General features: G+C 52.7%; 1 protein-coding gene across 1 annotated transcript in view; it reads left to right on the top strand.

The window, feature by feature from the left end:
* enpep (glutamyl aminopeptidase) overlaps positions 1–22935 on the top strand; it is a 37736-nt gene extending 14801 nt beyond the window's left edge. The window contains exons 6-20 of the mRNA XM_056296002.1: positions 8380–8493; positions 11530–11664; positions 12624–12689; positions 15193–15258; positions 15401–15561; positions 16312–16394; positions 16943–17079; positions 17176–17231; positions 17343–17493; positions 17764–17837; positions 18371–18475; positions 18847–19017; positions 19378–19518; positions 20993–21074; positions 21424–22935. Of these exons, the coding sequence (XP_056151977.1) occupies positions 8380–8493; positions 11530–11664; positions 12624–12689; positions 15193–15258; positions 15401–15561; positions 16312–16394; positions 16943–17079; positions 17176–17231; positions 17343–17493; positions 17764–17837; positions 18371–18475; positions 18847–19017; positions 19378–19518; positions 20993–21074; positions 21424–21570 (1689 nt within the window). The 3' untranslated portion in view covers positions 21571–22935. The remainder of the gene's footprint in view (positions 1–8379; positions 8494–11529; positions 11665–12623; positions 12690–15192; positions 15259–15400; positions 15562–16311; positions 16395–16942; positions 17080–17175; positions 17232–17342; positions 17494–17763; positions 17838–18370; positions 18476–18846; positions 19018–19377; positions 19519–20992; positions 21075–21423) is intronic.
* The last annotated feature ends 154 nt before the right edge of the window (positions 22936–23089 follow it).

The following is a 23089-nucleotide window of genomic DNA, read 5'->3' as shown; positions in this document are numbered from 1 at the left end:
CTGTAGCACTGTGAGGCAGGAGGCACCTGGCTGCTGCAGTGGGAGACAGGAGGCACCTACCTTGCTGCAGCAGTGTGAGGCAGGAGCCACCTACCTGGCTGCAGCAGTGTGAGACAGGAGCAGCCTGGCTGCAACAGTGTGAGGCAGGAGGCACCTGGCTGCAGCAGTGTGAGGCAGGGGGCACCTGGCTGTAGCAGTGTGAGGCAGGAGGCACCTACCTGGCTGCAGCAGTGTGAGGCAGGAGGCACCTGGCTGCAGCAGTGTGAGGAAGGAGGCACCTGGCTGCAGCAGTGTGAGGAAGGAGGCACCTGGCTACAGCAGTGTGAGACAGGAGGCACCTACCTTGCTGCAGCAGTGTGAGGCAGGAGTCACCTACCTGGCTGCAGCCGTTTGAGACAGGAGGAGCCTGGCTGCAGCAGTGTGAGTCAGGAGGCACATGGATGCAGCAGTGGGAGTCAGGAGGCACCTGGCTGCAGCAGTGGGAGGCAGGAGGCACCTGGCTGCAACAGTGTGAGGCAGGAGGCACCTGGCTGCAGCAGTGGGAGTCAGGAGGCACCTGGCTGCAGCAGTGGGAGTCAGGAGGCACCTGGCTGCAGCAGTGGGAGTCAGGAGGCACCTGGCTGCAGCAGTGAGAGGCAGGAGGCACCTGGCCTCAACAGTGTGAGGCAGGAGGCACCTGGCTGCAGCAGTGGGAGTCAGGAGGCACCTGGCTGCAGCAGTGGGAGTCAGGAGGCACCTGGCTGCAGCAGTGGGAGGCAGGAGGCACCTGGCTGCAGCAGTGGGTGGCAGGAGGCACCTGGCTGCAACAGTGGGAGTCAGGAGGCACCTGGCTGCAGCAGTGGGAGGCAGGAGGCACCTGGCTGCAACAGTGGGAGTCAGGAGGCACCTGGCTGCAGCAGTGTGAGGCAGGAGGAGCCGGGCTAAAGCAGTGTGAGGCAGGAGGCACCTGGCGTCAGCAGTGTGAGTCAGGAGGCACCTGGCTGCAGCAGTGGGAGGCAGGAGGCACCTGGCTGCAGCATTGTAACCGGAGGCACCTGGCTGCAGCAGTGTGAGGCAGGAGGCACCTGGCTGCAGCAGTGTGAGGCAGGAGGAGCCTGGCTGTAGCAGTGTGAGGCGGGAGGCACCTGGCTGCAGCAGTGTGAGACAGGAGGCACCTGGCTGCAGCAGTGTGAGACAGGAGGAGCCTGGCTGCAGCAGTGTGAGACAGGAGGCACCTGGCTGCAGCAGTGTGAGACAGGAGGCACCTGGCTGCAGCAGTGTGAGGCAGGAGTCACCTACCTTGCTGCAGCAGTGTGAGGCAGGAGTCACCTACCTTGCTGCAGCAGTGTGAGACAGGAGGCACCTACATTGCTGCAGCAGTGTGAGGCAGGAGTCACCTACCTGGCTGCAGCAGTGTGAGACAGGAGGAGCCTGGCTGCAGCAGTGTGAGACAGGAGGCACCTGGCTGCAGCAGTGTGAGGCAGGAGGAGCCTGGCTGCAGCAGTGTGAGACAGGAGGAGCCTGGCTGCAGCAGTGTGAGGCAGGAGGAGCCTGGCTGCAGCAGTGTGAGACAGGAGGAGCCTGGCTGCAGCAGTGTGAGGCAGGAGTCACCTACCTGGCTGCAGCAGTGTGAGACAGGAGGAGCCTGGCTGTAGCAGTGTGAGGCAGGAGGCACCTAGCTGCAACAGTGTGATGCAGGAGGCACCTGGCTGCAGCAGTGTGAGGCAGGAGGCACCTGGCTGTAGCACTGTGAGGCAGGAGGCACCTGGCTGCTGCAGTGGGAGACAGGAGGCACCTACCTTGCTGCAGCAGTGTGAGGCAGGAGCCACCTACCTGGCTGCAGCAGTGTGAGACAGGAGCAGCCTGGCTGCAACAGTGTGAGGCAGGAGGCACCTGGCTGCAGCAGTGTGAGGCAGGGGGCACCTGGCTGTAGCAGTGTGAGGCAGGAGGCACCTACCTGGCTGCAGCAGTGTGAGGCAGGAGGCACCTGGCTGCAGCAGTGTGAGGAAGGAGGCACCTGGCTGCAGCAGTGTGAGGAAGGAGGCACCTGGCTACAGCAGTGTGAGACAGGAGGCACCTACCTTGCTGCAGCAGTGTGAGGCAGGAGTCACCTACCTGGCTGCAGCCGTTTGAGACAGGAGGAGCCTGGCTGCAGCAGTGTGAGTCAGGAGGCACATGGATGCAGCAGTGGGAGTCAGGAGGCACCTGGCTGCAGCAGTGGGAGGCAGGAGGCACCTGGCTGCAACAGTGTGAGGCAGGAGGCACCTGGCTGCAGCAGTGGGAGTCAGGAGGCACCTGGCTGCAGCAGTGGGAGTCAGGAGGCACCTGGCTGCAGCAGTGGGAGGCAGGAGGCACCTGGCTGCAACAGTGTGAGGCAGGAGGCACCTGGCTGCAGCAGTGGGAGTCAGGAGGCACCTGGCTGCAGCAGTGGGAGTCAGGAGGTACCTGGCTGCAGCAGTGGGAGGCAGGAGGCACCTGGCTGCAGCAGTGGGAGTCAGGAGGCACCTGGCTGCAACAGTGGGAGTCAGGAGGCACCTGGCTGCAGCAGTGGGAGGCAGGAGGCACCTGGCTGCAGTAGTGGGAGTCAGGAGGCACCTGGCTGCAGCAGTGTGAGGCAGGAGGAGCCTGGCTAAAGCAGTGTGAGGCAGGAGGCACCTGGCTGCAGCAGTGTGAGTCAGGAGGCACCTGGCTGCAGCAGTGGGAGGCAGGAGGCACCCGGCTGCAGCAGTGTGAGGCAGGAGGAGCCTGGCTGTAGCAGTGTGAGGCAGGAGGAGCCTGGCTGTAGCAGTGTGAGACAGGAGGCACCTGGCTGCAGCAGTGTGAGGCAGGAGGAGCCTGGCTGTAGCAGTGTGAGGCAGGAGGCACCTGGCTGCAGCAGTGTGAGGCAGGAGGCACCTGGCTGTAGCAGTGTGAGACAGGAGGCACCTGGCTGCAGCAGTGTGAGACAGGAGGAGCCTTGCTGCAGCAGTGTAAGACAGGAGGCACCTGGCTGCAGCAGTGTGAGACAGGAGGCACCTGGCTGCAGCAGTGTGAGGCAGTAGTCACCTACCTTGCTGCAGCAGTGTGAGGCAGGAGTCACCTACCTTGCTGCAGCAGTGTGAAGCAGGAGTCACCTACCTGGCTGCAGCAGTGTGAGACAGGAGGAGCCTGGCTGCAGCAGTGTGAGACAGGAGGCACATGGCTGCACCAGTGTGAGGCAGGAGGAGCCTGGCTGCAGCAGTGTGAGACAGGAGGAGCCTGGCTGCAGCATTGTGAGGCAGGAGGAGCATGGTTGCAGCAGTGTGAGACAGGAGGAGCCTGGCTGCAGCAGTGTGAGGCAGGAGTCACCTACCTGGCTGCAGCAGTGTGAGGCAGGAGGAGCCTGGCTGCAGCAGTGTGAGACAGGAGGCACCTGGCTGCAGCAGTGTGAGGCAGGAGGATCCTGGCTGCAGCAGTGTGAGACAGGAGGCACCTGGCAGCAGCAGTGTGAGACAGGAGGCACCTACATTGCTGCAGCAGTGTGAGGCAGGAGTCACCTACCTGGCTGCAGCAGTGTGAGACAGGAGGAGCCTGGCTGCAACAGTGTGAGGCAGAAGGCACCTGGCTGCAGCAGTGTGAGGCAGGGGGCACCTGGCTGTAGCAGTGTGAGGCAGGAGGCACCTGGCTGCAGCAGTGTGAGGAAGGAGGCACCTGGCTACAGCAGTGGGAGACAGGAGGCACCTACCTTGCTGCAGCAGTGTGAGGCAGGAGTCACCTACCTGGCTGCAGCAGTGTGAGGCAGGAGGAGCCTGGCTGTAGCAGTGTGAGGCAGGAGGCACCTGGCTGCAGCAGTGTGAGACAGGAGGCACCTGGCTGCAGCAGTGTGAGACAGGAGGAGCCTGGCTGCAGCAGTGTGAGACAGGAGGCACCTGGCTGCAGCAGTGTGAGACAGGAGGCACCTGGCTGCAGCAGTGTGAGGCAGGAGTCACCTACCTTGCTGCAGCAGTGTGAGGCAGGATTCACCTACCTTGCTGCAGCAGTGTGAGGCAGGAGTCACCTACCTTGCTGCAGCAGTGTGAGACAGGAGGCACCTACATTGCTGCAGCAGTGTGAGGCAGGAGTCACCTACCTGGCTGCAGCAGTGTGAGACAGGATGCACCTGGCTGCAGCAGTGTGAGGCAGGAGGAGCCTGGCTGCAGCAGTGTGAGACAGGAGGAGCCTGGCTGCAGCAGTGTGAGGCAGGAGGAGCCTGGCTGCAGCAGTGTGAGACAGGAGGAGCCTGGCTGCAGCAGTGTGAGGCAGGAGTCACCTACCTGGCTGCAGCAGTGTGAGGCAGGAGGAGCCTGGCTGCAGCAGTGTGAGACAGGAGGCACCTGGCTGCAGCAGTGTGAGGCAGGAGGCACCTGGCTGTAGCACTGTGAGGCAGGAGGCACCTGGCTGCTGCAGTGGGAGACAGGAGGCACATACCTTGCTGCAGCAGTGTGAGGCAGGAGCCACCTACCTGGCTGCAGCAGTGTGAGACAGGAGGAGCCTGGCTGCAACAGTGTGAGGCAGGAGGCACCTGGCTGCAGCAGTGGGAGGCAGGGGGCACCTGGCTGTAGCAGTGTGAGGCAGGAGGCACCTGGCTGCAGCAGTGTGAGGCAGGAGGCACCTGGCTGCAGCAGTGTGAGGAAGGAGGCACCTGGCTACAGCAGTGTGAGACAGGAGGCACCTACCTTGCTGCAGCAGTGTGAGGCAGGAGGCACCTACCTTGCTGCAACAGTGTGAGACAGGAGGCACCTGGCTGCAGCAGTGTGAGGCAGGAGGAGCCTGGCTGCAGCAGTGTGAGACAGGAGGAGCCTGGCTGCAGCAGTGTGAGGCAGGAGGAGCCTGGCTGCAGCAGTGTGAGACAGGAGGAGCCTGGCTGCAGCAGTGTGAGGCAGGAGTCACCTACCTGGCTGCAGCAGTGTGAGGCAGGAGGAGCCTGGCTGCAGCAGTGTGAGACAGGAGGCACCTACATTGCTGCAGCAGTGTGAGGCAGGAGTCACCTACCTGGCTGCAGCAGTGTGAGACAGGAGGAGCCTGGCTGTAGCAGTGTGAGGCAGGAGGCACCTGGCTGCAACAGTGTGATGCAGGAGGCACCTGGCTGCAGCAGTGTGAGGCAGGAGGCACCTGGCTGTAGCACTGTGAGGCAGGAGGCACCTGGCTGCTGCAGTGGGAGACAGGAGGCACCTACCTTGCTGCAGCAGTGTGAGGCAGGAGCCACCTACCTGGCTGCAGCAGTGTGAGACAGGAGGAGCCTGGCTGCAACAGTGTGAGGCAGGAGGCACCTGGCTGCAGCAGTGTGAGGCAGGGGGCACCTGGCTGTAGCAGTGTGAGGCAGGAGGCACCTGGCTGCAGCAGTGTTAGGCAGGAGGCACCTGGCTGCAGCAGTGTGAGGAAGGAGGCACCTGGCTACAGCAGTGTGAGACAGGAGGCACCTACCTTGCTGCAGCAGTGTGAGGCAGGAGGCACCTACCTTGCTGCAACAGTGTGAGACAGGAGGTACCTGGCTGCAGCAGTGGGAGTCAGGAGGCACCTGGCTGCAGCAGTGGGAGTCAGGAGGCACCTGGCTGCAGCAGTGGGAGTCAGGAGGCACCTGGCTGCAGCAGTGGGAGTCAGGAGGCACCTGGCTGCAGCAGTGGGAGGCAGGAGGCACCTGGCTGCAACAGTGTGAGGCAGGAGGCACCTGGCTGCAGCAGTGGGAGTAAGGAGGCACCTGGCTGCAGCAGTGGGAGTCAGGAGGCACCTGGCTGCAGCAGTGGGAGGCAGGAGGCACCTGGCTGCAGCAGTGTGAGTCAGGAGGCACCTGGCTGCAACAGTGGGAGTCAGGAGGCACCTGGCTGCAACAGTGGGAGTCAGGAGGCACCTGGCTGCAACAGTGGGAGGCAGGAGGCACCTGGCTGCAGCAGTGGGAGTCAGGAGGCACCTGGCTGCAGCAGTGGGAGGCAGGAGGCACCTGGCTCCAGCAGTGTGAGGCAGGAGGCACCTGGCTGCAGCAGTGTGAGACAGGAGGAGCCTGGCTAAAACAGTGTGAGACAGGAGGAGCCTGGCTAAAGCAGTGTGAGGCAGGAGGAGCCTGGCTAAAGCAGTGTGAGTCAGGAGGCACCTGGCTGCAGCAGTGTGAGGCAGGAGGAGCCTGGCTGCAGCAGTGGGAGTCAGGAGGCACCTAGCTGCAGCAGTGTGAGGCAGGAGGAGCCTGGCTAAAGCAGTGTGAGGCAGGAGGCACCTGGCTGCAGCAGTGTGAGTCAGGAGGCACCTGGCTGCAGCAGTGGGAGGCAGGAGGCACCTGGCTGCAGCAGTGTGAGGCAGGAGGCACCTGGCTGCAGCAGTTTGAGACAGGAGGAGCCTGGCTAAAGCAGTGTGAGGCAGGAGGAGCCTGGCTAAAGCAGTGTGAGTCAGGAGGCACCTGGCTGCAACAGTGTGAGTCAGGAGGCACCTGGCTGCAGCAGTGTGAGACAGGAGGCACCTGGCTGTAGCAGTGTGAGACAGGAGGCACCTGGCTGCAGCAGTGTGAGACAGGAGGCACCTGGCTGCAGCAGTGTGAGACAGGAGGCACCTGGCTGTAGCAGTGTGAGACAGGAGGAGCCTGGCTAAAGCAGTGTGAGGCAGGAGGAGCCTGGCTGCAGCAGTGTGAGACAGGAGGCACCTGGCTGTAGCAGTGTGAGACAGGAGGAGCCTGGCTAAAGCAGTGTGAGACAGGAGGCACCTGGCTGTAGCAGTGTGAGACAGGAGGAGCCTGGCTAACGCAGTGTGAGTCAGGAGGCACCTGGCTGCAGCAGTGTGAGGCAGGAGGCACCTGGCTGCAGCAGTGTGAGACAGGAGGAGCCTGGCTAAAGCAGTGTGAGGCAGGAGGAGCCTGGCTAAAGCAGTGTGAGTCAGGAGGCACCTGGCTGCAACAGTGTGAGTCAGGAGGCACCTGGCTGTAGCAGTGTGAGACAGGAGGCACCTGGCTGCAGCAGTGGGAGGCAGGAGGCACCTGGCTGCAGCAGTGGGAGGCAGGAGGCACCTGGCTGCAGCAGTGGGAGACAAGAGGAGCCTGGCTGTAGCAGTGTGAGACAGGAGGAGCCTGGCTGCAGCAGTGGGAGACAAGAGGGGCTTCCTGTACTCCATTTTTGTTCCAAGACACAGAAAAGACAGTAGTGATGAGCCAAGAAATGAAAATGGATTTTGAGTATTATGTATTGCAGATACTATATACATATCACAAATATTTGACAACTTTGTTATGTGAGTGTAGAGATAATATCACATTGCCATGGCAACAAGGTCACTGTAGCACATGGATGCAGCTGCTGATTCATCAGTAGTTGATGTTCTGATAAATATTACTTCAAAACGTGAGACTTTAATAAACAAACAAAATAACAAGTAGATGTATCCATCCCCCATCCTGGGGTGACATAACAGTGGTGTTAAAATCACAAGAAGACAGTAGGTATCTGTCTGTCTGTCTGCCTGCCTGCCTGCCTGTCTGTCTGTCTGTCTGTCTGTCTGTCTGTCTGTCTGTCTGTCTGTCTGTCTGTCTGCCTGCCTGCCTGCCTGCCTGTCTGTCTGTCTGTCTGTCTGTCTGCCTGCTTGCCTAACTGTCTGTCTGTCTGTCTGTCTGTCTGTCTGTCTGTCTGTCTGTCTGTATGTCTGTCTGCCTCCCTGCCTGTCTGTCTGTCTGTCTGCCTGCCTGCTTGCCTAACTGTCTGTCTGCCTGCCTGCCTGCCTGTCTGTTTGTCTGTCTGTCTGTCTGTCTACCTGTCTGTCTGCCTGCCTGCCTGTCTGTCTGTCTGTCTTTCTGCCTGCTTGCCTAACTGTCTGTCTGCCTGTCTGCCTGTCTGTTAGCCTGCCTGCTTGCCTAACTGTCTGTCTGCCTGCCTGCCTGCCTGTCTGTTTGTCTGGCTGTCTGTCTGTCTGCCTGCCTGCCTGCCTGCCTGTCTGTCTGTCTGTCTGTCTGTCTGTCTGCCTGCCTGCCTGTCTGTCTGTCTGCCTGCCTGTCTGCCTGCCTGTCTGTCTGTCTGTCTGTCTGTCTGTCTGTCTGCCTGTCTGCTTGCCTAACTGTCTGTCTGCCTGCCTGCCTGTCTGTCTGCCTGCCTGTCTGTCTACCTGTCTGTCTGCCTGCCTGCCTGTCTGTCTGTCTGCCTGCCTGTCTGTCTGTCTGTCTGTCTGTCTGCCTGCCTGCCTGTTGCTGGTTTCTGCTTTGATAAGCATGCTTGAGAGCACATTTGCTGAACAGATGTACTGCTGTATGACTCTTGTGAAACAGAGAAATGTTGAAGCTTGGTGTGGACACGTGGTATAGGTGAACCAAGAAAAGTACACCCGGATGTGTCACGTCTAGAATTAAACTCACACACATAAGACAGACCACGGACGAACCCACGTTTCCTGTTCCCCTCTCTGCCGGCAGAGTGTAATGCTGTGTTTCCTCCTCAGTGGTTTGGCAACATAGTGACGATGGACTGGTGGGATGACCTCTGGTTAAATGAAGGTTTTGCCAGTTTTTTTGAATACATCGGTGTGGAGAAAGCTGAACCCAACTGGGGAATGGTGAGATCTTTATTCCTGCTGTGTGTGTGTGTGTGTGGGGGGGGGCATTCTGGGTCAGCTGTCTTGTTTTGCTCTTGACTTGCCGGTTGTCGACCTGAATCAGTAACTGGGGCTCCCCGGTGGCTGCTGTGGTAGAGGCGTACCCCGTAAGGCTGAGTCCTTACTGCAGCGGCCTGGCTTCCTGACCGGCCCTCTGCTGCATGTCATCCTTCTCTCTCTCTCTCCCTGCCTTTCCCCATCCCTCTCTCTCTCCCTGCCTTTCCCCATCCCTCTCTCTCTCCCTACCTTTCCCCATCCCTCTCTCTCTCCCTACCTTTCTCCGTCCCTCTCTCTCTCACTGCCTTTCCTCATCCCTCTCTCTCTCTCACTCCCTGCCTTTCCTCATCCCTCTCTCTCTCACTCCCTGCCTTTCCTCATCCCTCTCTCTCTCTCTGACTTTCCCCGTCCCTCTCTCTCTCTCTGACTTTCCCCATCCCTCTCTCTCTCTGACTTTCCCCGTCCCTCTCTCTCTCTCTGACTTTCCCCGTCCCTCTCTCTCTCCCTGACTTTCCCCATCCCTCTCTCTCTCCCTGACTTTCCCCATCCCTCTCTCTCTCCCTGACTTTCCCCGTCCCTCTCTCTCTCTCTGACTTTCCCCGTCCCTCTCTCTCTCCCTGACTTTCCCCATCCCTCTCTCTCTCCCTGACTTTCCCCATCCCTCTCTCTCTCCCTGACTTTCCCTGTCCTTCTCTCTCCCTGACTTTCCCCGTCCCTCTCTCTCTCTCCCTACCTTTCCCCGTCCCTCTCTCTCTCCCTGCCTTTCCCCGTCCCTCTCTCTCTCCCTGCCTTTCCCCATGCCCCTCTCTCCCTGCCTTTCCCTGTCCCTCTCTCTCTCCCTGCCTTTCCCATCCCTCTCTCTCCCTGCCTTTCCCATCCCTCTCTCTCCCTGCCTTTCCCATCCCTCTCTCTCCCTGCCTTTCCCCGTCCCTCTCTCTTCCTGCCTTTGCCCATCCCTCTCTCTCTCCCCCTGCCTTTCCCCACCCCTCTCTCTCCCTGCCTTTCCCCGTCCCTCTCTCTCTCTCCCTGCCTTTCCCATCCCTCTCTCTCCCTGCCTTTCCCCGTCCCTCTCTCTTCCTGCCTTTGCCCATCCCTCTCTCTCTCTCCCTGCCTTTCCCCATCCCTCTCTCTCTCTCCCTGCCTTTCCCATCCCTCTCTCTCTCCCTGCCTTTCCCATCCCTCTCTCTCCCTGCCTTTCCCCGTCCCTCTCTCTCTCCCTGCCTTTCCCCGTCCCTCTCGCTCTCTCCCTGCCTTTCCCCGTCCCTCTCTCTCTCTCCCTGCCTTTCCCCGTCCCTCTCTCTCTCCCTGCCTTTCCCCGTCCCTCTCTCTCTCTCCCTGCCTTTCCCTGTCCCTCTCTCTCTCTCCCTGCCTTTCCCCGTCCCTCTCTCTCTCTCCCTGCCTTTCCCCGTCCCTCTCTCTCTCCCTGCCTTTCCCCGTCCCTCTCTCTCTCTCCCTGCCTTTCCCCATCCCTCTCTCTCGCTCCCTGCCTTTCCCCATCCCTCTCTCTCTCTCCCTGCCTTTCCCCATCCCTCTCTCCCTGCCTTTCCCCATCCCTCTCTCTCCCTGCCTTTCCCCATCCCTCTCTCTCTCTCCCTGCCTTTCCCCGTCCCTCTCTCTCTCCCTGCCTTTCCCCGTCCCTCTCTCTCTCTCCCTGCCTTTCCCCGTCCCTCTCTCTCTCCCTGCCTTTCCCCGTCCCTCTCTCTCTCTCCCTGCCTTTCCCCGTCCCTCTCTCTCTCCCTGCCTTTCCCCGTCCCTCTCTCTCTCTCCCTGCCTTTCCCCATCCCTCTCTCTCTCTCCCTGCCTTTCCCCATCCCTCTCTCTCTCTCCCTGCCTTTCCCCGTCCCTCTCTCTCTCCCTGCCTTTCCCCATCCCTCTCTCTCTCTCCCTGCCTTTCCCATCCCTCTCTCTCTCCCTGCCTTTCCCATCCCTCTCTCTCCCTGCCTTTCCCATCCCTCTCTCTCCCTGCCTTTCCCCGTCCCTCTCTCTCTCCCTGCCTTTCCCCGTCCCTCTCTCTCTCTCCCTGCCTTTCCCCGTCCCTCTCTCTCTCTCCCTGCCTTTCCCCGTCCCTCTCTCTCTCTCCCTGCCTTTCCCCGTCCCTCTCTCTCTCCCTGCCTTTGCCCATCCCTCTCTCTCTCTCCCTGCCTTTCCCCTCTCTCTCTCTCCCTGCCTTTCCCCGTCCCTCTCTCTCTCTCCCTGCCTTTCCCCGTCCCTCTCTCTCTCTCCCTGCCTTTCCCCATCCCTCTCTCTCTCTCCCTGCCTTTCCCCATCCCTCTCTCTCTCTCCCTGCCTTTCCCCATCCCTCTCTCTCTCTCCCTGCCTTTCCCCGTCCCTCTCTCTCTCCCTGCCTTTCCCCGTCCCTCTCTCTCTCTCCCTGCCTTTCCCCGTCCCTCTCTCTCTCTCCCTGCCTTTCCCCATCCCTCTCTCTCTCTCCCTGCCTTTCCCCGTCCCTCTCTCTCCCTGCCTTTCCCCGTCCCTCTCTCTCTCCCTGCCTTTCCCCGTCCCTCTCTCTCTCTCCCTGCCTTTCCCCGTCCCTCTCTCTCTCTCCCTGCCTTTCCCCGTCCCTCTCTCTCTCCCTACCTTTCCCCGTCCCTCTCTCTCTCCCTGCCTTTCCCCGTCCCTCTCTCTCCCTGCCTTTCCCCGTCCCTCTCTCTCTCTCTGCCTTTCCAGTCTCTCTACCATCACTATCAAATAAAGCAAAAAATGACAACAACAAAAAAGATGATAGGAAAAAAAAAAAACTAGAATCACCAACTTTACCACTTTGAACCACTTTGGGGGTCGAACAGATGCAGAAGGATTTGTGTTGGAGATATTTGCTGAGAAATAAAGAAATGACCTGCCCAGTAACGGTGTACGCTGAGACAGGTTGTGTAGAGGTGGTCCGGTTCTGCTGCACGGCGGACTACATGGTGGACTACATGGTGTGCTGTAGGATGATGGCGGGCTCGTCTTCTGGCTGCCATACTAAACTACACCACTTGTCTTCCCCCGGCGACACAGCGCGACATCATGGTCATAAGTGACGTGCTTCCTGTCATGGTGGATGATGCCCTCCTCTCCTCTCACCCAATCATCGTGAATGTGTCAACTCCCTCCGAGATCACCTCCGTGTTCGATGCCATCTCCTATAGCAAGGTACTCACCTGGAAGTCCATCCTAGTGGACATGTGGCGGTACTGCAGCTGTTAGACACTCTTTTATCACGTTACCGAGGAATGTTCGAGGCTGCATGTGTCTGTTGTATATGCTGAATAATAGTTATGTATATAAATAACCGTAGTCAAGAGCCCACATACATGCCCCATACAGCCACCAACACGAGAAATGGAGTACATAACTGTTTTTTCTTTCCCCCCTTTTTCTCGCCAACTGTACTTAGCCAATTACTCCACCCTCCTGAGCCGTCCCGGTCTCTGCTCCACCCCCTCTGCTGATCCGGGGAGGGCTGCAGACTACCACATGCCTCCTCCCATACATGTGGAGTCACCAGCCGCTTCTTTTCACCTGACAGTGAGGAGTTTCACCAGGGGGACATAGCACGTGGGAGGATCACGCTATCCCCCCCAGTTCCCCCCCCCACTCCCGAACAGGCGCCCCGACTGACCAGAGGAGGCGCTAGTGCAGCGACCAGGACACATACCCACATCCGGCTTCCCACCAGCCAGTTGTGTCTGTAGGGACTCCCGACCGAGCCGGAGGTACCATGGGGATTCGAACTGGCGATCCCAATATTGGTAGGCAACGGAATAGACCCCCATGCTATCCAGATGCCCCCCCCCCGAGTACATAACAGTTTGCTTGAGGAACACAACACCTTGCAGAGGTTCCAAGAATTAGAGTGTATCAGCTGCAGGACGGTGGGATGAGGGGCTGGCGGAGTGGTCCTCTACATTCAAGTCTAGGCAGCTGCACTAGACACACTGTGTGCCAGTTGGCCGAGAAAGATTGGTTGATACCCGTGTCCAGTTTAAAGGTCCTCAAATCTTTGATATTAATGGGAATTAAGTTCTAGCTGTCAATGAGATTCATGAAGTAAATTTCAACAATAACTATATGATGTGATAAAAACTGTACTAAAATGTTAACATTTTTAGGGGGCCTCCATTCTCAGAATGCTTGAAGACTGGATGGGACAAGACAAGTTCAGAGATGGTTGTCGAGTAAGTTAAAGACCTTCCGCTGTAATCTCAGATGGTAAAACGGTTCCATGTGATCTACCGCTATATTACATTCAAGAGTGCACGTGTGCATTCAAACACACGGTCTCAAATATGCACCTTAACATGCATACTAATGTCCTTTTAGATGCCCTCTGCTGCTGGCTATTTTTTTTGGATTCCCGCCCTTTATTCTCCCCAGTTGTACTTGGCCAATTACCCCACCCTTCTGAGCCGACCCGGTCTCTGCTCCACCCCCTCTGCCGATCCGGGGAGGGTTGCAGACTACCACATGCCTCCTCCGATACATGTGGAGTCACCAGCCGCTTCTTTTCACCTGACAGTGAGGAGTTTCACCAGGGGGACGTAGCGCATGGGAGGATCACGCTATTCCCCCCAGTGCCACCCCCCCCGACCAGAGGGGGCGCTAGTGCAGCAACCAGGACACACACCCACATCCGGCTTCCCACCCACAGACATGGCCAATTGTGTCTGTAGGGATGCCCGACCCAGCCGGAGGCAACACAGGGATTCGAACCGGTGATCCCCGTGTTGTGCTGCTGGCTAATTTAAAGCAAAAGATAATCCCTGAATTTCCACAGCATGCACACTTCCACTGCCATTACCTCCAGAGAATACCGGAGAAGGAGGAGGGGGAGGCCACATCGTCATAGTGAACAAGCAGCACTTATGGCAGCTCGTAAGATAAAACTCAGGTTCAGTCGTGTTTGTTTGCCGCTGAGGCGGGTGCACATGCCACCAGAGACTATTTCAAAAGGACACAAACACCAGTGCCATTACCAGTATCACCATGTGTCAGCAAATTCAACAAACATGATAATCCTCAGGACTTGTTTCTTTGCTAAATTTCATTTGTTGTGCAAGTTTGTACTGCCATCTCATTGTTGTTGCATCATGAAGTCTGGTAAACAGTCTGGTGAACAGTCTGGTAAACGTCTCGTTGTTTTTCATCATGAAGTCTGGTAAACAGTCTGGTGAACATCCAAAGGAGTTGAATCAAGCGCAACTGGACTTGATTCCAGTTGCACTTGATTCAACTCCTTTGGATAACCATAACCTGGATGAATGAGAACATTCACAGACAGTCTGGTAAACAGTCTGGTATAAACAGTCTGGTGAACAGCCTGGTAAACAGTCTGGTGAACAGTCTGGTGAACATCTCATTGTTGTTGTTGCATCATGAAGTCTGGTGAACAGTCTGGTAAACAGTCTGGTATAAACAAACTGGTAAACAGTCTGGTATAAACAGCCTGGTAAACTGTCTGGTGAACAGTCTGGTATAAACAGTCTGGTATAAACAGCCTGGTAAACTGTCTGGTGAACAGTCTGGTATAAACAGCCTGGTGAACAGTCTGGTATAAACAGTCTGGTATTAACAGCCTGGTAAACTGTCTGGTGAACAGTCTGGTATAAACAGTCTGGTATAAACAGTCTGGTGAACAGTCTGGTGAACATCTCATTGTTGTTGTTGCATCATGAAGTCTGGTGAACAGTCTGGTGAACAGTCTGGTATAAACAGCCTGGTAAACTGTCTGGTGAACAGTCTGGTGAACATCTCATTGTTGTTGTTGCATCATGAAGTCTGGTGAACAGTCTGGTGAACAGTGTGGTAAACAGTCTGGTATAAACAGCCTGGTAAACTGTCTGGTGAACAGTCTGGTGAACATCTCATTGTTGTTGTTGCATCATGAAGTCTGGTAAACAGTGTGGTGAACAGTCTGGTAAACACTGTGGTGAACAGTCTGGTAAACAGTGTGGTGAACAGCCTGGTGAACAGTCTGGCAAACATCTCATTGTTGTTGTTGCATCATGAAGTCTGGTAAACAGTCTGGTATAAACAGTCTGGTGAACAGTCTGGTATAATCAGTCTGGTAAATAGTCTGGTGAACAGCCTGATGAACAGTCTGGTGAACAGTGGTGAACAGTGTGGTGAACAGTCTGGTAAACAGTGTGGTGAACAGTCTGGTTAACAGCCTGGTGAACAGTCTGGCAAACATCTCATTGTTGTTGTTGCATCATGAAGTCTGGTAAACAGTCTGGTATAAACAGTCTGGTAAACAGTCTGGTGAACAGCCTGATGAACAGTCTGGTGAACAGTGGTGAACAGTGTGGTGAACAGTCTGGTAAACAGTGTGGTGAACAGTCTGGTAAACAGTGTGGTGAACAGTCTGGTGAACAGCCTGGTGAACAGTCTGGCAAACATCTCATTGTTGTTGTTGCATCATGAAGTCTGGTAAATAGTCTGGTATGAACAGTCTGGTATAAACAGTCTGGTGAACAGTCTGGTATAAACAGTCTGGTAAACAGTCTGGTGAACAGCCTGATGAACAGTCTGGTGAACAGTCTGGTATAAACAGTCTGGTAAACAGTCTGGTGAACAGTCTGGTGAACAGTCTGGTAAACGGTCTGGTGAACAGTCTGGTGAACAGTGAAGCTTTGAAGGATTCCAGCTGGTCATGACGTCTTTCTTTCCTCCCTTCACCAGAAATACTTGAAGGACTACAATTTTAAGAATGCCAAAACAGCCAACTTCTGGACATCTCTCGCAAACGTATGTTAGAACTTAATCCTTTCTTTAATCTCTCAGTGTCATGTTGATTTAAGGTTATTTTACTGTGAATAACCACACACCATGCTGAACTTTGTATATGAGTTTTTATGAACAATAACCGAGGTCTCCAATCTTTACACAGGTGAGCAGACTGCCCGTTGCAGAGGTGATGGACACATGGACCAAACAAATGGGTTACCCCGTCCTAGATCTGTTTCTTTCTGGCTCTGTCACCAAACTAACCCAGAAGCGCTTCCTCCTGGATCCCAGTGCCAACGCCAGTCAGCCTCCTTCCCCTTTCAGGTGCACTGACATAATAAACCCCCGTGTCGCCATACGTCCAGGTGGGAAACGTAAAGGGCACTGTAGCAACAGATCTCTGTCAGCGCAGCACAACGCCACCTTATGGCGATCCGGATCTATTTGGCCGGTCATCTGGACATGCCGAAACATGTTTATTTAAAGGAGACAAAGAGAGACTAGAATACTTCTCAAAGAGGGGTTGAACAGGGGGTATCCATGTGGCATGGCGATCTATTCCGTTGCCTACCAACAGGGGGATCGCCGGTTCGAATCCCTGTGTTACCTCCGGCTTGGTCGGGCGTCCCTACAGACACAATTGCTGTGTCTGCGGTTGGGAAGCCGGATGTGGGTATGTGTCTTGGTCGCTGCACTAGCGCCTCCTGTGGTTGGTCGGGGCGCCTGTTCAGGGGGGAGGGGGAACTGGGGGGAATAGCACGATCCTCCCACACGCTACATCCCCCTGGTGAAACTCCTCACTGTCAGTTGAAAAGAAGCGGCTGGTGACTCCACATGTATGGGAGGAGGCATGTGGTAGTCTGCAGCCCTCCCCGGATCAGCAGAGGGGGTGGAGCAGAGACCGGGACGGCTCGGAAGAGTGGGGTGATTGTCCAAGTACAATTGGGGAGAAAAAGGGGGAAAAATCCCAAAAACAAATAAGACAATTACAAGAGGAGTTGAACTTCAAATGTAATCTAACCGTTTGGATATTGGACTACTTGGGTGATGACCGTAAATGTGCTTCCATTGCAGTTACAAGTGGACAATCCCTGGGACATGGCACGCAATAAAAAGCAACAGGAGTTCCACTTTCATGTTCAACCAAAGCATGCCAGGTAGTATGTCCAACTTCAAAACCACCCAGTGGCCTTCAAAACGCCGAGTTTGTCTTCACAATGATCAGAAATTAAAGATTAACTCAGCAAAGAAGACTGTTAATGGACTCCCAGCATTCCCTCTATGGTGTGTCCTATCCATTTCTGTCTTTTCTTTGCTTATCACACCCCAGCTAAGAATGACTGTCAAATAAAGGAGTGGAATCTTAAAACGTCTAATAAACCTCAGCTCACCTAGGTCGTCCGTCAGGACGCCCCCTATAGGGTTTCGGTTGCGCATGGTTGCTTAAAGCATGGGGCGCTACTCCACATGCAGTTCCGTGGTTCTCCGCCAACTGGAGATTTTGTACCTTTCCACTGACAAGATGCGTTGATCATCTGCAAAGCCATGGTGTCCCCCGGTCCATAACATCAGTCTATGGATGAATGCACCCAGGACTACTGCCACCCATAGGCAGGATAGCAGGATTTATTATCGAGGTATTATATGGAATAAAGGTGAAGTTAGAAAAACTACCCTGACCCTATGACCCTATGCTGATTTTCAGAACATGTTTTCAATGACTACTCACCTTCAGTGGATGGACTGCTAAAAGTTAACAGGCATCACGTGGGCTTCTACAGAGTCAATCATGACGGACACATGTGGAGCAGCATCAGTCAACAACTTCAGACCAACCACTTGGTAACGTCCCCCCTCACAGCTGCTGCAGCATGAAAAAACCAAACCGCAACAATGGCTTTCTCCTACTTACAGTTATATTTCCACTTTGCTGAACAGGCGTTTGATGCAGCCGATCGCACCAGTTACATCGACGATGCCTTTGCTCTCGCGAGGTAAGCAAACAAATACAGAATGAAAAAAACAAAACAAAGAGAAGATGATAGCCCACACCACTGACTTAAAACTGACGATGAACTTAAACGCTGTTGTGTTTCTCTGACCAGGGCGAATACTCTGGATTATGGCAACGCCCTAAACCTCACCAAATACCTGGCCAATGAGACGGATTACATCGTTTGGGACCGTGTGGCGTCCTCCATCGCCTTTGTGGGGAGCATGCTGTCAGACAGTGCCCTGGTTTACCCCAAGTTTAAGGTGAGGGAGCTGCTGTGTCTTCTGCATGTTCACCTGCAGGTCCACTTGCCCCTCTCATGGCTCGAGACCACAACATGTCCCAGTACTCGTTTAGTTTTCGCTCGTCATCCCAGCTGTAAATAACCATGTTAGCAGAGTCTGCTCATTAGTGGACTTTTATTCCAGTTTTGAAAAAGCAAAATGGGTCAGTAATGACCATAAGGTTTTGTGTATTTTGATATCGGTGAACAGCGGATTATAAAGGCTGTCGCTTGTTTTCCCTTTCTGCAGAAACTATTCCGCGATCATGTGAGTGCAATCTCCAAGCAGCTCGGCTGGCAAGATGAAGGCGAGCAGATCGAGAGGTAGGCGCAGGAAACGTGATGTACAACATGGGAGGCTTCGACTGTCTCCCACATTGTATTTATGATGATATGTCACGAAACGTCTTCTTCTGAAGTTGATACCTTTAACAATAAAAGATTAATGTCCTTATATTTTCCTTGTTCATCCACACTCTAGTTCTCATTGAAATTTCCAATTCACGGAAAAGATTATTGGCGCAGCACAAGTATGCTGTGAGTGCAGCAATACAAACCTTTTAAAGTAGTCTAAATAAAAAGCTGATAAGGCTTATATGTCAGTGCTGTTGCCTTGCATCGTTATTCAGCAGCGATGATGTGATGGATGTGACGAAGGTTGATGGATGTGATGAATGTGGTGAATATGATGGATGTGGTGGATGTGATGGATGTTACAATGTGATGGTTGTGATGAATGTGATGGATGTGACAGATGTGATGAATATGTTGGATGTGACAGATGTGACGATTATGATGGATGTGAGGGATGTGACAAATGTGATGGATGTGACGAATATGATGGATGTGCTTGGCAGGCTCCTGCGGGAGACAGTGCTCAGCATCGCCTGTCAGATGGGAGATGAGGAAGTCCTTAAGGAGGCATCTCGGATCTTTGATGAGTGGATTTATGGAACCATAAGGTACAACTCATAGATGCAATTTAATGTTCAGTGTTTTCACAAACAAATCATATTCATGGAATATTTTCCTTAAATTCATTGATGTTCTTTAGGTAAGAATTTACTTTCGGGGGAAAACTGGTATAGAATGCTTTAAGGTGTGTATCCATATCATATCTTGGCAAAGTCAATAATACGCTGAATATCAGCATTAATACCCTAATAAACTCTAGGTGTCAGCTGTGGGTAGAAGCTCAGTATTCCATGCGGTTGGTAACTAATGCAGCCAGGTTTTAGCTAATAGCATGCATGCTCCCAGCGGAGCAGCTTCAGCAGTACAAGCATCTGTGGTAATGATGGATTACTGACCTGTCATCTTGCCATGACCTTAGTGTGGGAGTGAACCTAAGACTATTGGTCTACCGCTATGGCATGAAGAACTCCGGCACTGAGGAGAAGTGGAAAATAATGTTCCAGAGGTACAAAGATGCTACTTTGGCCCAAGAGAAGGACAAGCTCCTGTATGGTCTAGCATCTGTGGAGGATGTGGACCTTCTCTACAGGTAAAGAGAAAGAGCTGTCTCTTCAGAATGCGGATTCAAATAGAGGCCGAGAATGTACGACATCAAATCAGATTAATATCAAGATGACTATGTAGATACAATACACCAAGGCATGTAGTTGTAAAGGAGCATTATCCTGCAGTGCTAGGTTTTACTCATAATCTTTTTCCAACTAACCTTGTTTAGACTTGTTTAGAGAAAAAAAGCTAAAATAGGATAACCTCAGTCATAATATTCCGGTTGTAAACTATGATAAAAGAGATTTCTCATATCAAGACAGAATGGTTTAAATGCAGATATGATGTATGAATAGTGTAAATGCAGATTTGCTGAGAGAATAATGTCTGTTCCATATGGCAGGCTGCTGGAGGCATCTAAAGATGAGAGTGTGGTGAGGAGTCAGGACTTATTCACTGTGGTGCGCTACGTGTCTTCCAACCCAGTAGGAAAGAGCATGGCCTGGGACTGGACCACCCTCAACTGGGACTACCTGGTTAAGAGGTCAGTGCAGTTAGAAATCATCTTCAAACCCCAAGGAGAACAGGGGTAGGATGCAACACTTGAGCTGCTGAAAGAACAGTAGTGATTCCCGCTCTTTCAGCTACTGCGAAGCCAGCAGCCAGAAATGTGGAATTGATTTTTCATGCCAAATTAAGTTTTGATGTGCAGGCAGTGCAAGTGTTACAGTCTTCAGATTAGGCCATTTTCCTCCTTCAGTTATCTGCAGAAGGTTATTAATTCTTTTATCTTGCAAGTTTAGACTACTTTAGCTCTCTTTGGTCTGGCATCAGTCAGCCAGTCACCAGTCAGTCTCTTTCACATCCCCAGCTTGTTCCAAAGGCAGCAGAAGGGGTTTGAACCAGTACAAACAGGTGTAATCATGTACTTTAATTCTGGTATCTGTTAGCTTTAGAATCTCTTAATGTTTTAGTGATACACTCCCATCGAGCTAGAGCACAGCTTCAAGTCCATAGGCAGGGCTCTGTTGCCTTGGCTGAGGGCACACAGGCCTGGACTGGGCTTTTACAACCATGACCCCCTGGGTTTCAAAAGACCTTGTTAGGGTGACAGAATCAGCATCATCCCAAAGAAGTGCTCAGTCGAAATCACGCCCATTCTCCACATCACTCAAAGGCACCTCCACCAGTATCTACTGGGTCCTTTAGTGCGAATAGTGCCTGCTTCTACCCTCTCCTTCAGATAATATCATATTTTCATGGTGAGTATTTCCTCTCTTGTGAAGTTATGTAAACGTTTTGTTCTCAAATAAATGTGGACTTAATGGCTGGTTCTAATCTGTATTTTTCATTCCAGCATAAGTTTATGGAAAAAAAACCAGGTGTAGCTTGAAAATAACAAGTCACATATTTACCACACAGTTACCTAAAGGCATGTTTTATGATCTATGGCGATATGACGGGAAGTTTACATTTTTGTAAACTTCATACATTTTATTGTGAAGTCCCTCAGTGATCTATCATGTGACCGAGGGAACGTGTCATGGAGCTAATGGAGCTAGCATCCATCCATTAGCCAAGCTGCTTATGCCAGTTGGGGTCACGGGATGCTGGAGCCTATCCCAGCAGACATTGGGCGGCAGGCACATACTACAGGCACATAATGAATAAATATAACCATCTTTCGTATCCATGCCAAAAAAGCACGAGGTTAGCAACATCGCGGCAAAGCGGACAGATGCACCGCTCAAAGGTCCACCTACCGAGGTGTTTACTTTGCTGGTCATCATTCATCACACACGCATTCTGGGACAATGACAATCATACCTCATTTGGTGTGGGGGGTGGGGGCCCTGAACACGGAGTCGCTGCCCTCCACATTTGTTAAATAAATATGTACCGAGTTCCCTTCCAGGTTTATGGGCTGCTCTGCATCTGAAATGGGCTGCACAAATAAGATGCATTATTGTCGTTATCCTTTTTAATGAAAAAATCTTCAATTTTCTTTTATGACTCAGGTACACCATCAATGACAGAAGCCTGGGCCGCCTGCTGGGTCAAATCACAACCACCTACAACACAGAGCTACAGTTATGGAAGGTTAACACTGGCTTTATGCATTCTTACAAATACTAATTCACTTAATTTCACTGTTATGTCAAATTTGACAGTTTCATTTTAGAATTGGCTCATTTTGTTTTGGCTGAGTGTGTTAACTTCGACCTGGTTTTGAGCTAACAGCTCGTTGTGAACAGCGTTGCCTCTGCAGCCACCAGCACAACGTGTTTCTGCTGTTCGTCATGTGATCTAAAATGTTGTTATTCTGTTAGTCTGGTTATCTTCAGTCTTGTTGACAGCTGAAGTATGCAGGGTTCAGGCATCTACTAACATCATTCTGCTGTATGCATGCATGCATGCATGTGTGCATGGCTGTCTGTCTGTCTTTCAGATGGAGCACTTCTTCAGCCTGACACCTGACTGTGGTGCGGGGCAGATGCCCAGACAACAGGCACTGGAAAGGGTGAAAACCAACATTGAGTGGGTTAGGCTGAACGAGTTAGAGATTCGACTGTGGCTGGAGAGTAATGTTGCCTAAGGTAATATCAGATGCACAGCACGTCAGAGAATCATACCATGTCAGTGACCAAATATTACCACCCCCTGGAGATCCACTAGCCCCATGCACGTAGAGGGTGCAGGTAACCATCCATCACTGTTGCCGGTCTCTCTTTATGCTTGTAAGCGTGACAAGCTGCCAGTTCTTAAAGAGCGGGGGAACCAAAATTGACAGATTTGCTTCAAAATACTTCACAAATGTGGGGGATGTGTTGCTGTTGACATGTTAAAATGTGTTGAGCCATGTATAGAGCTGATTTGCGGAGTTAGACCGTTTTGGGGTATTTTTCCCGCTTTCCTTTCTTGATTTTTGGGGCGGCTTCCTTGGTGACGTCGCCGTCTTCCTCTCGGCGCCACGCCCCCGGAGTCTGAAACCAGTGGACGCTGCAGATTTTTACACGATTTTGAAGCTTTGTTTTATATACTTGGCAACATTTTTAATCATACAGAATTGGCTGGATGGGTACTGGTATGTTTTCCTGGGGTATGGGTATCCCAAAACACAGATTTGAGCTCAGTTACCCGCCACTTGAAGCATTTCACTGTCCATTCACAGTGTGTGTGACAGCCCAACAAAAAGAGATGACGCGATGTTTACATTTGATTGACCAACTCCTCCCTACCAATTGAGCAGTATGTAGAATGGACGGTATGAAATGTATTTTCCATTAAGCCATTTACCCATGTGTCTCGGTGTCACTGACACCTTGAGAGTATTTATAAACTCTTGTTTCTGAAAACGCAGTGGCCGGATGAAGTAGCGGTTAAACATCACACAATGTGTTGAAGGATTTTTTTATTTTTCAAAACTGCTTGTTTTTAGCTTTCTTATCACATTTGAAAGCATGAATAATTGTTTCTGTACAGTATGCTGCACTTTCAAATTCAAGTATCTATTTTTTTGCACATCATATTAATTTGAACTATGTCAATTTATATCACCACACAGATTTTATTTCTATCTGCAAATTATTTATCAATCAGCGCCAATCTAGATGTATAAATATTGTATGAAGGCTTAAGTGTAATGATTTCTTTTTAATCAATGCAAGTTAATTAGTTCATTTCATACTCCGAGTTTGTGTATTAATGTTACTTATTTTCTAAAATGTCCTTTACATAGAATATTATAGAATTTTATCTTTTTCATCCTGAACTATTGTATCATTTTTAAGCAGTGTTTGGGACTAATAAAAATAATAATAGATGAATGTCAGTGGCAAACTTTAACTACATCGAGTGGTTATCCTTAATTTCTTCCGTTTTGGTGGATTTGGCATCGATTCGTGGTCACAGAAGTTCATCTCCATAAGAAAAACCAGAGTTCCATTCAGAATAAACGTGATTCTAAGTGCACAGAAAATGTTAATGGTGGTAAATGTTGATGTAACACGACTGTAAAGGTCATATCTTAGACCTTGTACGCTCATCTGCTTTCTCTCTCTAGTGCCTTAATCTGGTGGATATACCTGTGTCCGACCATAAAGATGTTGTTTTCA

Source organism: Lampris incognitus, chromosome 16 (genome assembly GCF_029633865.1).
Source record: "Lampris incognitus isolate fLamInc1 chromosome 16, fLamInc1.hap2, whole genome shotgun sequence".
Classification (NCBI taxonomy): domain Eukaryota; kingdom Metazoa; phylum Chordata; class Actinopteri; order Lampriformes; family Lampridae; genus Lampris; species Lampris incognitus.
This window is presented reverse-complemented; position numbering and strand designations above follow the sequence as displayed.